We start from the raw sequence: 17,034 nt of genomic DNA, 5'->3' as shown, positions 1-17,034 counted from the left end.
ACAATTCCACACTGAAATTCTGACCATCACCAATAAGGCATGCATCTTCCATTAGACCCCTGTCCATCTCCACTACCAAGTCTTCCCTGAGCTTTGAGCTGTTACAAATTTCCTCTCACCTCCTACCTAGTCCAAGTAGTTCTGGAATGTGATTGGGCGAGAGCCATGTGACAGAAACTCAAGGCAATCCTGAAGTCTGGGGCTTTTAAGGAAGAACAATAAGCTCTACCTCCACCAACTCCTCCAATCCTGGTCATATTTAAGATGATACAACAGTATAGATACCAAGAAGTAACAACCACTGATCCAGATGAACCTATATGGTGACACTCCAGACAAAAGTGAAATGACATCCTGTTTCTAACTGACCCACAACTAAATAACTAAATCTTAATGGGTATGCTAGGATACCATTGTAAATTATTTTCCTTATTATTATTATCATTACTGTTATTATTATCCTTTTAGACTTCTGTGAACCAAAGAGTAAAATGGCTAACCCCACTGCTTTAGAGTTAGTGTTTCATTAGAAAACCCTCATGTGAGAAACTGAACTAACACCATGCAAAACAAAAGAATAGTTAGATATAACTGTCCTAAATCCTAACTAAAACTCAGCTGAAAGAGGAACCATAAGCCAATCTCTGCCAGTGTAGTTACCTGGGGTGGGCTGATATAGACGGATACAACTGAATACTGTAATACAATGACAAACAAAGCCTAAATTATACATGACCAAATTACCACATCTGACTTTCATGTTTTTCGGCTTACACAGTGGCAGGTTGTACACGATGGATCAAGAATATCCAGCGGCGAAGACTACAATTTCACACGTCTAAAAATACATTTTGATGATGGCAAACTGCACATTGTTTACACTTCCCCTATGACTCTGGAGGCAAGAATCCCCCCTTCCATCTCCAAAATCTCATTGCAGTCACAAGGTTTGCTTGTATTTTTGATATCAGCTTTCAGACGTTATACCCAAGGTACTTCCAGGTGATGGCATACACCATTTTGAGCTATTCTTCCTGGTCAGTAACATAAGGATCTCCTACAGAGCCAAAAGGCAGAATAGTGAGCGATCTAGACTCCTTTAGGCATTCAAAGGCTGCAACGTGATCCTTTTTAAACTCCTTGTTTGAATGAATAGTGTACGTCGGTCCAACCAATCTCTCTTCTTGCTTGTAGCTGTTATCATTTATTTAAAAAAAAAAAGTGCTCATTGATCATGAGCTTTTTCAAATGTATACAAAATATCTAAAATAAGGAAAAAATAAAATATTGGACTGAGGTACCCTGATGTCTGAGGTAGAGTGTTACAATAAAAATACGCAGATCACTTTTTTTGACCAATCACAGGCCACTATACTGACATGCGCTGTTCACGTTTGGCCAAAGGTAGATAAGCATGCTGGCATGTGCACTGCTCACTCCCCAACATGGTGGTTGGTTGCTTAGGCTGGGCTGTTAAAATGGCCATATTTAAAAATAGGAAATATATAAATCCAAACCTTCCTTTATATACCTATATATAACTACCTGGTAATCTGGAAAACTACCCGGGACTTTTTGTATTTATTTTTAAAAATTTCACACAGCCATCCAAATATGCCTTTTTTTGCAGAAGATAGGTGGCTTTATCTCCCATTTTAGTGACTTTAGTACTATTCACCTCTTCACAAGTCTCTTTTTACCACATCCATAATTTTATCAACAAACAAAAACACCTCAGGCCATGTCTCCTATGAAGTAGATTAAGAGGAAAAAACCCTGCAAAAAAAAAAAAAAAAAGAAAACCGACTGTGATTTTTGCTTACGTTTATATATGCATCATCTAAGCTTTTAATAAATATCTCACCACTCTTTCTATATAAATATACAAACACAAACACTCACAGTGGTATGAAGAAGGCTGTGTGTGTTAGTGTTTTCTTTTGGGGTGGCTGGGGGGTTGGGGTGAGGAGCAGCAGAACGTTTGCACACTAAGGGAGAGGGTCCATGCAGTAGACCCCGTAGCTCTACGGCAGAGAGAGAGAAACCAGCGCGAGGACAGCGGACGCCCTCGCAGTAAAGACTTGCTCTGCCTTCACGTTTGACATTTATGTCCTATTCTCTTTAAAGGCAGTGGCACACTGTACATTCAAGGGCGTAAAAAACAGCCTTGTTGTGATGAAATGCCACTAGGCTTATAAATCTGGCAACAAAAAAAAAACACATCTTAACAAGACAAGAACAGCTGTGAGGTCTCAATTTAGGAGGAAACGACCAAAAAAATGGCTGTCAGCTTGTTCATTTTTTTTCTGTTTCTTTTCTTTACTTTTCTGTCTTGGGCAGACAATATCATAAGATTTTTTTTCTCTAATTAATTTCCCTAGTACTGAATTGCCAATTTTGCCTTCGCTAATGTTTCAAGTGAGTGAGACATAGAGAGACCCAGCGAAAGGAACCTGACGCCAGACTACAGACTACACAAGGTGAAATGTACCCAAACCTGGCCAGCTGTCTGGGATTTCCAATGTTGGCACATGTGCTGCCATCAGGAGGAAAACATTACACTAGTTAATGATGTCTCTAAAGTTTTTATATGTAAAAACATTTCTTATTTTCTTTTATAGGAGAGTAAGTCTCTCTGAATAAAATATTTGAAGCCTTTTTTCCACTGCAGCTAACACACAAAGGTCTAATTTGAAAGTACAAACACTTACTTCAACATTCTGGTTAAGCCTATCCTTTGTAATGACACTATGGTTAACACTATAGAATCTATGTTTAATACTTTGAAAACGTACCAACTCTGTAATCTCTAATATGAAAAAAAAAAAAAACACTGACAGCTTTGTCCTCATAATTTCACCGGTCACCATTCTCATTTCTTGAAAATAAACCACCAAACCTCTTTTAAATTCTCACATTTGTATGTGCACGCTCCCTACATACACGAGCTTGAATGCATTATTTTAATGCTGTAAAGTAAATCTATGCTTCCTCTCCTTGGAGAGAGCTACATTCTCAAACCGTTGAGAAAGACTCAGCGACCCCCGTGTGGCTGAACCATCAACAGTCCATAATGACAACACGTCAGTAAGAAAATAATATATATATACACACATACATGGATATACATACAATTTTCGGTCACTATCTCTGTTTATCCTGCTCAAGACAGTAGAGACACCACTGGTCATTTTTTCTTGCCACTCTCCTTTCAGTGCCGTGCCTGCCTAACCAGTTCATGTCTCCCCAGCACATTCCTTGTGAGACTCTTTGGTTTGGTTCTCTCCATTGCGGTCACTCTTGGTCATCTGCTGCAAACACTCTCTCTCTCTTTCTCTCTCTCTCTCTTCCTCATCTCCTGTTCGGTCTCCAGTTGTGGAGTGAGGGGGTACATTCATGGACTGCTGCTGGCTGGTCGTTGCCTTTCCAGGTCACTTTGACTGGTGTGGTGGCGGCGGTGGCGGTGCTTGATGTTGCTTCTGCTCCTGTAGCTTCACCTGCTGGATAATCTCTCGGATTTTCCTCTGTGCAGTCTGTTTAGAAAACACACACACACATACACACACACACACATATGCAAACACACATATGTATCAAACATCAATACATCATCACAACATCAAACACAAACAGTCAAAAAAGACATACAGTGAGAAATGTCACATCACACACTCTAAGGGCCTGAGTTCGGCGGCAATACAGGTAGCGGGAAGCTACTGTACCTCAAGTCGGGGACTTTGAAATGGACGAGACCTTTCTGGTGAAGTGAATTTGAATAAACCAATCACGTGCAACCAGTGTTAAATTCTGATCTATCTATCTAACTTTTATTAATTAACTTCAGCCTGACTGCCCACTTTGTGCGTCTGACTTCGCTCTGGCCACAGTACGCTTGCACTGTCGGAAAAATACACTGTTTAAAGTTGCGCCGCTATCTGTTAAAGGGAATGCCATTCTCATTGGTTTAAATGATGTTACGCTCAAAACACACCCATGACTGATTAAGAAACCTAGGAACGCCTTGTTGTGCCATCCGCCCGACGTTTGATAATGAAAACACTCCCAATGTGGACTGGACATCCCACTAAATTTAAATAAGCTTTTCGCCAGTGACCATGCATTTTAGACTGTCATGATAGGGCCCTAAGAGTAGGTCACAAGAAGTCATGGACATATATCCTATGCACACCCACAGCATGGAAAAAATACCTGACTGGCGAAGAAATGTCCGATGATCTTAACAAACACTTCGTCGTTGTCATCTGGCGTTTGGTCCCGTGGAACGATGACCTCTGCACTGGTGAGGTTTTGTAACTCATTTACCTGCAGGGGGCGACAATGTGCACAGGTGACAAATAAAACATGCTGTACCACCAACTTTTTTTCATGATTCATGACCATGATTTTAAATTACCAATTTTGTTCATGATGAATGTGCACTTACAGAAGCTTCTATTCATACTGAACCCACTAAAATACATGCAGTATTGCACAGAGGTATTAACAAGTGTGGCTACATCTCGCTCTCTTTCTTTCTCTCTCTCTCTCTCACACACACACTCACACACACACACACACACACACACACACACACACACACACACACACACACACACACACACAAACCGTTTTGCCCCCTTTCCCAATGACACGTCCCGCTGCAGACGAGGGCACTTTGATCTGGGTCTCCAGCTTCACCTCCTCCTTGGCCGTGAAGAAGTTCTCCTCCTTGAGCTTCCCAAAGATCCTGCCCTGAGCCTGGGGGAGGTGCAGTGGGTGAGAGTCAGGGGAGGAACCAGGACCAGTCAGGGGATCATGACAGAGGATGTCGTCCTCGTTCTCAATGTGGAGAATAGAAGACATCTGCATCCATTTCCCACATCAAGAAAGAGTTTTGACTGAAAGGTGGGGGAATAGTCATAAATGCTGTATTTCATTCCCAATGTCTGCAACTGGTCTAATAGCAATCAACTGAACTGTGGCATTGGAACACAGATTCCTGATGTGTTTACTAAACATGATGAACGTAGACAAACAACATTGGCATGGTTAGTGGAAAACCTTCAAATTGTACCTTAAACTGAGCCTCCGGGGGTCCAGTAATGATTACCATCCTCTCAGAGGAGTCTGGGGTGTCTGCTGGAGCAATCTAGAGAGGACAAACAAAACAGTCACAACAACAATTGCTTAAAGCCCACCACATATGGTCGGCGATGCAACAGTCAAACGCGACGATGGAATTCTGTTAATCTCTTTACTACACACACTACTGGCGACATGATCACCCATCGATTCAGTGGAGATACACTGATCAGACAGTTGTTTTGTATTATGACGTATCAAAAATCACCCTGAAAAACAGTGTTGTGCCAGTTCACAGCTTTTCTGAACTAGTTCAAGTTCAGTTCATACATGCTCAAAGTGAACAGTTCACGTTCAAAGTTCACAATTTTAATTCTGAACTAGTTCAAAGTTCAGTTCATTTTACTTTTTTCGTGAGATATTTAAATAAATACTTTTTTTCACACTACGAGCTAGAAATCACTATATGTTCTTTGAAGCTGCTCATTAGACATTTGCTCATGACACTGCAATTGTGGGTTTCTTACCAGGTGATGAAACTTGCAGCAGTACAGACAAGGTAGACCAGTTCTATACTTAGTGCAATGAAATCCAGCCCTCGGCGCTCATTGCCGTTGCCTGCTACTGTGGCGTTGCTATGCCTATCCCGGCTCTGCTGCAATTCATCACGGGTAGCGTTGCAGCGGAAGCCAGTATGCTATTCAACTATTCTCAGCCGGACACCACGTTGCCCGCAATGCATGCGCGCACACAATGTCAAAACCATTTCTGTCTGGTAATACATGATTTAAGCGGCACCAGCGAGAATACAGGAGGGAGGAACTTTCTCTCGTTGCATTTCAACAGAGAAAACAGATGTCACTCAGTTAACAAATTCCAACGTTCATTTACAGTGATGTCTGCTGTTCATGACACATAATGTGAACTAATTCACGTTCAAGTTCTTTATTAAAAAATGTGTTGCGTTCAGTTCAACGTTCACGAAAAAATGAGCGTGTTCAATGAACACGTTCTTTTGAACTCGTTCACGCACAACACTGCTGAAAAATATAAAGGGGCCAATTAGAGCGATGCGGCGGCCGTCGTCCCACTTGCCCTATGCGTTGCCCCATTCACTTCAATAGATTCTATTAAATTGCCTGCCATAAATCGCCGTTGCGTCGCAGGCCGTGTGTGTAGGCCTTAAGCCCTATTTCCAGACAATAAATCTGTTGTGGATCCGAAAGCAATTTTGTCTCTGTAGAGTCTAGAGGCCCTCACCTTGATGGAGGCTCCAGCAAACTGCGCTAGTTCCTTGATGTGCTGTCCTTTCTTCCCGATGAGAGCACCCACAGCCTGGGTGGGGACGAACACGTAGACCACCTCCTGCTCAGGAGCCTGCTGGAGAACACACCTCAGTTCCACTTATATTTACACGTTCTCACACACTAAACACATACATGAGAACACAGTGATGGGGGCGATGTAAACGGTTTTCTGTTTGTGTTTTGTGTGTGTGTGTGTGTGTGTGTGTGTGTGTCTGTGTGTGTGTGTGCATGCGCGCACGCTTGATCACCATGTGGGCGTTGGAGGGCTGACCCGGACTCCCCTATCCTCTACACTAAAGAGGGATCCCTCATACATATACTCACACACACACACACACACACACACACACGTACACACACACACACACACACGCACGCACACGCACACACACACGCACACACACACTTCAGTTTAGCTCCCATAGATCTCTACTCGTGTGAAGAACCCTTCACCCAACACAAGGCATTTGCCCTCCTTCCTCCAAAAGTGTGCACTTCAAGAGTGAACTCTACATTGCGCAAAGTGCACTCTCTGCCCCAGGCCCAATCCAAGGGCACTTCCTGAATGCCCCCTCCACAGATCTGAAACGGCACTGGACTCTGCTACAGCGTTCCCACACATGACCAGATGGCGACCTGGAGATGATGATGCACCTGCTCTCATAACAGTGCTTCACGCGGAATTTACCATAAGCATTTACAGCATTGGCTGTGCTGACAGGATCTCTGTGTGGCTTTTGGATACAAGGCTACAGCTACAGGTGAACCTCCCCACATAGGCACTGACATGAGGGCAGTGCACTCCGCTTTTGACGTTCGATTACATTAGATTCCGTTGTTTTCAATACAAGCCCTCACAACCCTTTCACCGCCACTATGTAGATTATGAATCAGTTCTATTTCTGATTTCTATTCTATCTTTTGTCGGCGCCACTCAATCAAATCAATCGTTTATCCAATGCTTTTCAGTTGAAAATTTCAGTGCTGATGTACATAGACAAGTTACTGAAAGTGTCGGCACACTGATTTCAGCGGTTATGAGTGGAGGCATCTCCAGCACACGAGGAATGATTCCTCATTATATGATTTTTACTACTGATTGTCTAGTATGTATGGGGTGTGGTGGACCAGTGGTAACTTTGGATAAACATATATGCAAAAGACCTGTCACTTTACTTTATGTAGGAAAATAAAACAATAACTATTGCAAAGTGTGTGTGTTTGTGTGTGTGTGTGTGTGTGTTTTGACACTAAAATGCTATTGCAGAAACTTAGAAGCTTGATAGAATTGGTTGTGAAAATTGGTTATGTCATAATTTGGATATGTCCATAAATTATGTTGGCTACTCACTGAAGGCCAATTTTACTGTAACTATTACTTATAGTGTTCTGTGACTCAAAAATAAATGATTGCAGCAAATTTGATGTGAAAATATGACCTTGCCCCAAATTTTCGAAAGTTCACCAGAAACCTGACATTTCTGTAAGGGACAAAACAGATAACCACAAAGGTAGTTCTGCCAGTGTTTGGCTAAATATAGGCTGCAATCATGCCCACAAGAGAGACTTTAGCCATATACTTAAGGTCTCAGGGCTAGATGTACTAACATATTTGCACCGCCTTGAGGCATAATTTCCTCACAACCTGTGGATAAAAAAAATGGCATGGTAGGTACAAACAGGCCGCACTTGCCTGTTGCAGGAGCAGAGAATGGAAAGTTGCGCTTTTCGGTGTCACATATGCATTTATGGAAAGGGTCACAGGAAAAGTGGGAGTTTTGTGTAAAAAGATGTAAAAGTGAAGTAAAATGTGCCTAATTATGTATTCCCCTGTATGTACGAAAACTGCCTGTGAAAGCGCATTTCTGTTTTGCGGTGAAATATTTCGGCTTTTTTAAAGCAGGTGTAATCCAAATCCCGGTTACGGTATGTACATTAGGCTGTCAATCTTGTACCACCCTTGAAGAGAGCGGCTCGCTGCAAGTTTGATGTTAATCAATAAGCGGATTTATTTAACTAATTAACTAATTCAACTAATTAATTAATTATTTAACACCATTTCCCTAGGCTGTTTTAGCCTGGCCTCCGCCTGCCTACGTACTTCCGCTCGATTTCTTTTCCCTACAGTACTCCGCCTGGAATAGCTCTCGTTCACTTCGTTTACTTCGGCAACTTTTCTCTGAACCAACCAGTAAACAGAGGGCGTTCCTGAGAGCGATTACGAAAGTTGCAAGCCTATCTTTATCGTTGTGTCCCCCGTGGTTAACATACGTCATTACCAAACGTTAGTGATTGAACTCCAATGATTTCAAACTTCAGACAAGCATCCACCAACCAGGAAATAAACGTTTGCCAAAGGATCTAGACCAGACTCTCTGCGAAGTATCCAGGCTAAGGCTGTTTATCCATTTATACAAACAAAGCAAGTTTTCTTTGCCTCAAAATAAAGTGTTGGTGTTATTATTACACTTTTTTTGGTGTTATAATCTGACATGGAGATTGATTATGCTACGTAGACATCCAACAAACTTAATTAAGACAAGATTCAATTATCTCACACAGTTTGACACATAATAATCTCATGAGACTGTGTATGACACTGTGTGCAGTAGGCTGTAAAGGAGAGGGGAGGAGAGTGAGGATGAGGACTTACTGTGAGTTGGTGTGGAAGGCTTCCCACTGGGGTTGTACCGTAGAGACCTCCCATGGGTGATGAAAGACCCTGGGAGTGAAAGCGAAGGAGAGAGAGAGAGAGAGAGAAGAGAGAAAGAGAGAAAGAGAGACAGAGAGTAAATATGATTAAAAACAGAGGAAAGAAAGTGAGATGGCAGAAAAAAAGAGAGAAAGAGAGAGAAATGACAAAACAGAGAAGAGAGAAAGAAAGAGAGATGACAAAACAGAGAGGAGAGAAAGAGAGAGAAGAGAGAAATGTCAGAATGAACCGTTCACTAAGCCAGACTACACAGAACCAGACTGCAAGTCAGTAGTGGGAGTGTTTAGTTGAGGCAGATAGCATTCACACTGCTTGAGGTGAGTCTCAGCCTCAGTAGGGAGAGGAACTTTACACCCCGCCCCACCCCACCCTCCCACCCTCCTACCCTGCCTGCCTCCCATCCCCATTTCTCTACCTCACTGGCTCTTCCTGGAACTGCAGTCTACCTAATAATCACCCTAACACACAAACACGGGACCAACACGTAGACCACCTCCTGCTCAGGAGCCTGTCGGAGAACACACCTCAGTTCCACTTATATTTACACGTTCTCACACACCAAACACGGCGGTCAGATGTAAACATTTTTCTGTGTGTGTGTGTGTGTGTGTGTGTGTGTGTGTGTGTGTGACGTAATTTGTCCAGAGTTGTTGTGATCAGACGATTGATGACTATTTGAGTCATCAGTTTTTTTTTGAGAACTTTAACCATCCAATCGGATAACAAAAAGCTGTTATGTGGTGTGAAAGCGGTTTGTGTTCAACTACCGTGTAAGCGCTTTTCTCAAGAAACTTGAAGTTGGTGTGAGAGGGAGTGTATTGTGTGTGTGAGCAACCTACACATTACTCATCTTGCACTGGATCATCATGCCTGAATCTCTATGAGAGAGAGTCAGTCCATGAAAATATGTGCGTCTGTGAGTGTGCGTGTGTGTTTGTGTGTGTAAGTGTGCATGTGTGTGTGCGTAGATGTAGACCATGGCACACTGTCTCTCACCAGGAAGGGGTTGTATCCGGCCGCAGGGCTTTGCACGGGCGCGTGGACATGGGGGCTGCCAGAGGAGGGCAACAGGGGCACGCTGGACGAGAAGATGCCCAGAGCGTTCAGATTGAGCCCCGGGATGAGGTTAGTCTGCTGCTGCACCACACCAGAGAGACAGAGCAGAGGGGTGAAGAAGAGGAGAGGAAGAAGGGAGGGAGAGAGGGAGAGGGAGAAGAGAGAGGGAGAGACACATGAACAAAAACAAGTTCTGCATCTCTATTTTTTGTGCTAGTCCTATAATTGCAAGGTTGGTGTATGCGGTATATGTGTGTGTGTGTGTGTGTGTGTGTGTGTGTGTGTTAGTAGGTTCTCTTGACCAGAAACAATAAAGGGCATAAAACACTACAATAAGCACAGAGAATACATGTGCACAAGTGTTGCTAATAATGCTGTTATAATATGCTGTAAATCAGTAGCATTGTGCTGTCAGCAGGGCTCGAACGGTTCAAGGGCGAAAACTAAAACCAAAAGCGAGCGAATTTTACGGAATTTTACGAGGGCGGAAGCGGAAGCGAAAACAAAATGGTCTTCAACTGTTCCGGAACAGAAACGTTATTCTGAAATCCACAAAACCGGTTAATAACGTTTTTTTTTTTTTCGTTCTCTATATAACAGCTTAATAATTTGATTTCTGCAGTTTGAAATAAAAAAAACGAATAAATGGACCTTTGGTCCAAATGGGTATATTTTGTCTTGCTGTTGTAGTGTAACCTATCCGTCTGCCACTTCGGATCTTAGGCCAGCTCGTAGCGTAGGCCAGTGTTTCTCAAAGTGTGGTCCGCAAGCTATCCCAAGTGGTCCGCGAGCTGTTGTAAAAAATAATATAGATGCGTTGTTTGCAATATTGAACCAACTTGTATGTAAATCCAAAGTTCTGCAATACTGCCTATGTAAGCTATGCCAATTTAAATCATATGAATCCTCTGACACAATAAGCAAGGTGCAAAGACAATAAGCAAGGTTGTCAATAAGCATGGGTTCAGTGAGTAGGCCTATTGTGTCTATTAGCTATGTGGTCCGTGAGGTTTTTTCTAATGGTTAAGTGGTCCTTGGTCTGTAAAAGTTTGAGAAACACTGGCGTAGGCTACTGAAACTGATTTGGAAATTGTTTGTAGCCTATGCGTAATAGCCTATTTTGCCTGTCCATGCCTTGTCGTTTTAAAGTCGGGATTTGAAATGTTTTGCAATTATAGCCTATTCTATGTAGGCTAGAAGAGTTAAACAGGAAATTTGAGATAGGCCTTGTCAGCAACAGACAGGTTCGTTTTATAAACAGGGTTGGAATTATAGCAAGCCTTTGAAGATCTCCATATGGATAAAACTCCAAAGGCTACAACCAGGTAAGGAGTTTAGCACGTATCCAGAAATATTTTTGATAAGAAATTATTTATAGGCATAGGTTAGGCCTACAGCAAGTCTGTAGGCTATGGGATGGATAGCCCATCTGAATGTTTTTTGGATGCCGCCTGTGATTTATTATTTTTTGGCCATAGCTACGGTATAGGCTAAATCAAGGGGAAATAATGAGTAGCCTACGTCTATTCTAAGGTAAAGTCCACAAAATAGACTTGATAGGCCCGCCAAACACTGCCGAACTTTTAAGAACGAACGATATTTTTTGCGTTCGAACCGGTTCAGGACCGATATGTTGGTGGCGGAACGCATGCGAGAACGAAAACGTTAAACATAGGCCTATCTGAACCGTTCGGAACGGAACGTTTGAAAAATAATTTCGTTTTCAAGCCCTGGCTGTCAGACATTGACAGATCTGAGTAATTACCACCGAGCTCCACTAGATGGCTCCCTCCTATTGGCTGACTTGTTGGTGGTTGGTGGGAACGAAGGCCACTGAGTGAGAAGAGTTTCTCCCCCAAGTAACCTCCTCATTGATATATTACAGGAAACACAACGACTGCTTTTTAATGTCCTACAGGATACTGTGTGTGTGTGTGTGTGTGTGTGTGTGTGTGTGTGTGTGTGTGTGTGCGTAGGGTTTGGAAAACAGGACACATATAAAACCTAGTCCTGTAATTACCAGTGTTTATAAAGGACAGACGGTGAAGGTGTGTAGAGTGTGTGCCAACGGATGAATTGATGTTTGTACACATCCTGACGGCAATCTGCCAAGGCACTGTTCTTCGTGTGTGTGTGTGTGTTTGTTTGTGGGTGTGCGTGTGTGCATACGCGTAGGTGTGTGTGTGTGTGTTTCTGTGTGAGTGTGTGTACTTGTACTTGTGTGTACATGTACTTGTGTGTCATACCTAGAGGCAGGCGACGTAGGCAGAACATTCTGTTTGGCTTTGTTTGGAGAGCTCTGGTATTTGGGTGTAACAGCTTGATTGCTCAAGACATTTTGTTTTGTTTCGTTTTTTTTTTTGCTCTGCTATCAGGAAGAGACTCACGGGAGCACTTCAGATTATTCACAAAAATACGTTATGACATAGGACAAAAACACACAAATCTAAGCATGTACTCCAATAATGTTCTTGAACCTATTTATAATATATATGTATGTATAATTTTATTTTAATATATTTATGGGCCAATTTCTAATATGAATTGTATGTTTCACACCACCGTCATGAAACGTAACAAAATGCTTCAAACAATATTGGTTGATAAGGTGGAGCAGGACAGAGCTGAACAGCTGGAGGGTACATATTTGTTTCCCTAATTGAACAGTCTTTCTACAGATTTCTGCTTACACATTACAGCTGATTCAATGTGCACAACTCCAAAAACAGCTCCTGAAAGACTCAATTATAAAACTGTGACAAACACTGATCTGGCAGAAGATGCCGATCCATTGAGTCTTTTCAGCACAACTCCTCCAATAGGCCAACAGGAGTGGCCACACCCAGAGGCCACACCCAGAGGGCACTGGGCACACATTTAAAACCTGAGGTTTTGAATATATGAATATATGTGTGTGTGTGTGTGTGTGTGTGTGTGTGTGTGTGTGTGTGTGTGTGTGTGTGTGTGAGAGAGTAGTGAGTTAATGTATGCATGTACATACGTTTAGAGTAGCAACGTCGTTCTCATAAGCCTCTCTGAGCTTCCTCATGATCTCCACCTCTGCGTTGCAGCACTCCTCCACCCCCCCTCGCACCGTGATTGTACGCTCTGGGTTGTAGATGGTCAAATCCTGCAAACTGCACACACAAACATACAGTAGATGATATACAGTACAAGGACAGAGACCAAGACATAGGGAAATTAGTAAACTGCAGAATATGACGTATGGATTCTTCCATCGAGTGAACAAATGGATTCTTCTTCTTCATGGTTCAAATCATGATGGATTAAGCTGCTGGATGACCTCCAGATGGTTACTACTGAATTTCAATTTAATCTGTATTCCTGAGTTCATATAGCCTGATGAGCCAGACCCACATCAAGATGCGAACTAGCTCTCTGTTTTGTTTGAACATCAACAGAAGTGACGTATCCCCACTATCGCTGATACAACCTTTAAGGGTAAGTGTGCCATGGAAATGTGACACTTTACAGTATATGGAAGTCTGGTGCTCCAAAGGGGATCAAGAGTGAGCTCTTACGAAGAGATGGTGATTTTGGTCCCCGAGTCCTGCTCGATCTTCTTCAGGTTGCGGCCCTCCTTCCCGATGAGTCTCCCAACCAGACTGTTATGAGCCAGAATCTTCAGAGGCACCTCCTCAGCCCTGGAGAGACAGACAGACAGCAGACAGACAGACAGACAGACAGACAGACAGGCAGACAGAGTTAGAGACAAACACAGCTAGTGTTCCCTGGAGTTCTCTGATGACAGCTGGTGGTACGTAGCAGTTGGGGGAGGTCAATGGTAGAGCAAAACTACAGATTTCCAAATGAGGGGCGCTTGTGTGTACTGTGTGTGTACTAACGAGTTGATGAAGCATGTCAGAAACATGAAGACAACTAAAGAGAGTAAGAGACAGATAAAACAGGTGAGACAGGTGAAGGTGAGACAAGTGAAACAGGTGAAACAGGTGAAGGTGAGACAGTTGCGGCAGGTGAAGGTGAGACAGTTCTGGCAGGTGTGATTGAGCTGTGGTAGCGTCACTGTCTGTCAGTCGGACAGGTGGCATGCATTATGTATGTGGCATGCATTATGTATATGGCTATGGATAAAGGTGTCCGCTAAATATGTCATCTTTATCTTTTTTAGAGATTAGCTAGGAGATGAGCCAGGTGAAACAGGTCAAGGTGAGACAGGCGGAGTGTGGGGGGGGGGTTGGAGGGGTAAGCACTCACGCGTTGGTGTCGTTGGCTTCCTTCTCCATGATGTCGAGGATCATCCGGCAGGCTGAGGAGCAGCCCACAGGGCTGGAGTGGATGGTGATGGCCTTCTCTGCTGCGCCCGCATTCTCCTTACGGTGTATGTCCACCCTGCGAGAGTGTCAAGGAGAAACGGGGAGACGAGGAGAGCTTTTAGATTCCTTTAAACAAATAGCTCATTTTATTTAGATAATAAAACATTGAATCGTTAAATCGTTAACATTTACACAAATGAATTGTTCAATAAATTAATAGTTAATTAATAGTTAATTGTTCAATAAATTAATAGTTCTTTCTGTAGAATAAAATATGGGCTTTTGCCTTATTGTTGAGACAAGACAGTAAAGACTGACATAAAGCAAAAGCTAAATAGATATGGGGTTGGATTTGGGACATTAGCCATGGGGCTGAAACGAACCCCAGTCTCCACAGGCACTTCCCCTAACAGCTTACACTTTCAGATCATTATACTCTTAAAAGAAACCTTTTGCATTCTTTGCCACAAGTTTTATTTCGATGAAAACCCCCTTGTCCTCCTAATTAAAAAAAAAAACACATAAATAATCTAGCTTCAACAGGCCCCTATTTTCTCACTCACTTGCACAGGAGAGAGAGATAGAGAGAGAAAGAAAGTGTGTGTGTGTGTGAGAGAGAGAGAGAGAGAGAACAGTGGCATTATGTGTGAGAGAGGGAGGGAGGGAGGGATGGAGGATCACAGTGACCAACTATAATGTAATAGAGTTATTCTAGTTAGGGGGTTGTGCAGGGTCTGCTTCCCTTCCAGACAGCTCTGAAGGACACTAGACATAAGGTGAGCTGTCACAGCCATGAATCTTAGTCGCCATGGTAGCATGCCCTGCTCCAATCACTGTGTCCCTAGCCCAGTATGAGAAATCCACAATCCACAACATGACACGGGTCCCATCATGACATTGTAAAATAAGCACTATGTCAATTAAATTGACTCAAGCATTAAAAATTGTAAAGTTGAAATCTAATTATTAAACACTGTGATTTGGTCTTTCATGTCAATGTTTTGATTCCAGAGAGATATTAAGACAACCAGAGAGATGATATTGTGACAGAGGTAACACGTTTCCTGTATCACTTTCAGATAAACCACAAACAACCACAAACAACCCTTACTTGGACTGCGTCTCTTTGGTAAGGTTCTTGATGGTGAGGCCCTCCTTGCCGATGATGGCCCCCACGAACTGCGTGGGCACCAGAATGCGGAGCGGGAGCTCAGGCTGTCGCTGCCGTTGTTGCCCCCCAGGGCCCCCCGCCGCGCCACTGTAGTCCAGGTGGTCCCCCGTCCTGCCCCGGCTGCCCCTCTGCAGCTTGAGGGCCTGTGGCAGAGACACGGCGTCCGCGTCCAGAATGTATGACACGCCCAGCGAGTGATCCTCCACGGTGTGACCCGTCAGCTTTTCCAGGGCTCTACATGTGGCACAGGTGCGCACACACACACACACACACACACACACACAGAGAGAGACAGAGAGAGAGAGAGAGAGAGCCCTTCTGTGTTACGTGAGGAGCTCAAGCCACCTCCAAATCACCATCCTTTAAGTCTGAGCTCTTTAAATAGTCGGACATCCACCACTTTCACCTCCGCAGCCACGTGAATTGATGTGGTGACCAATCAACGCATAGGGCAGCAGTAGCATAGTGGCTAAGGAGCTGGGCTATCATGCAGTAGCCAGAACAGTTGTGCGTTCATATCCCAGCTACCACTAATTGTGCCCTTGAGCAAGGCACTCAACCCTGAGTAGCTCTGGAGAGAATGGCCCTTGTAATAATTGACATACGTAAGTCTCTTTGGATAGAAGCATCAGCCAAGTAAGCCATTCCAAAACACACTGTGCAGGGAAAGCCAAAACTTACTTGGTGTGCCAATGCCAACACTATTAAAGCTGGGCACAATTTCTATCCAGTCCATCCCGGGTCTTCTACAAAAGAATTGCCTAACAGTTACGCCCCTTGTGTTACCCCATTATTTCAAGATAAGATAACAACTGCACAAGGAATAATTCACCATGACAACCTGCATGTGATTGTCAACAAAAGCGCTGCAAGCAAATGTCGACAAAGGCGGTGCATGCGATCATCGACAAAAGCACTGTATGATAGCATTCAAGTAACATTTTTGAAAACAAATGTGATGAAGTAAACTGTGGGAGGCTTTATGAAAGAGAAATTTCGTGCCTTTACCCTTTAAACCAGTCACGAGCATCAGCGCAGGGCAAGAGCAAGAGAGGGCAGCTGCCATGGGCTGGGTTGGTCATAAATTCATCTGCAACTGCCTTCACGCTTTCATATCGCTGAGTAGTTTTAAAGAGGAAAACACATACTGTGTTCCCACAGTGAAAAACATGACCCTTTAATGTTAGAGAAATAAAACAATAACTGGACTAACAAAATGCCCAAAGGCCTGATTCGATCCTGGTCTTTCCTTTAGTTAATTGCTAGCTTTTGGAACAGATCTGTTCAGGCCACCTACTGTGAAATTGCATGTGGTTCTCACTAAGGTCCATAAAATTAGGCATAATCCATGAAATGTTTCATTTGCCTGGGCCATACTTTGTGCCATCTGGCTTCCAAAACAATAAAAAG

General features: G+C 43.2%; 1 protein-coding gene across 5 annotated transcripts in view; it reads right to left on the bottom strand.

Moving 5' to 3' along the window:
• Positions 1–1,768: 1,768 nt before the first annotated feature.
• LOC125288428 (insulin-like growth factor 2 mRNA-binding protein 2) overlaps positions 1,769–17,034 on the bottom strand; it is a 46,782-nt gene continuing 31,516 nt past the window's right edge. For 3 of the 5 annotated variants that reach the window (XM_048234789.1, XM_048234790.1, XM_048234793.1), the window contains 11 exons: positions 15,565–15,858; positions 14,395–14,529; positions 13,701–13,823; positions 13,160–13,295; positions 10,099–10,239; positions 9,043–9,111; positions 6,343–6,462; positions 5,075–5,149; positions 4,627–4,758; positions 4,210–4,323; positions 1,769–3,533 (listed from right to left, as the gene is read on the bottom strand). In XM_048234789.1, the coding sequence (XP_048090746.1) occupies positions 3,432–3,533; positions 4,210–4,323; positions 4,627–4,758; positions 5,075–5,149; positions 6,343–6,462; positions 9,043–9,111; positions 10,099–10,239; positions 13,160–13,295; positions 13,701–13,823; positions 14,395–14,529; positions 15,565–15,858 (1,441 nt within the window). In that variant the 3' untranslated portion in view covers positions 1,769–3,431. The remainder of the gene's footprint in view (positions 3,534–4,209; positions 4,324–4,626; positions 4,759–5,074; positions 5,150–6,342; positions 6,463–9,042; positions 9,112–10,098; positions 10,240–13,159; positions 13,296–13,700; positions 13,824–14,394; positions 14,530–15,564; positions 15,859–17,034) is intronic. The other 2 variants (XM_048234792.1, XM_048234791.1) reach the window with 2 other exon arrangements.

The sequence above is a fragment of the Alosa alosa genome, chromosome 23, assembly GCF_017589495.1.
Source record: "Alosa alosa isolate M-15738 ecotype Scorff River chromosome 23, AALO_Geno_1.1, whole genome shotgun sequence".
In the NCBI taxonomy this organism is placed as follows: Eukaryota; Metazoa; Chordata; class Actinopteri; order Clupeiformes; family Clupeidae; genus Alosa; species Alosa alosa.
The sequence above is the reverse complement of the archived record's forward strand: the minus strand, read 5'-3'. Positions and strand labels throughout refer to the sequence as shown.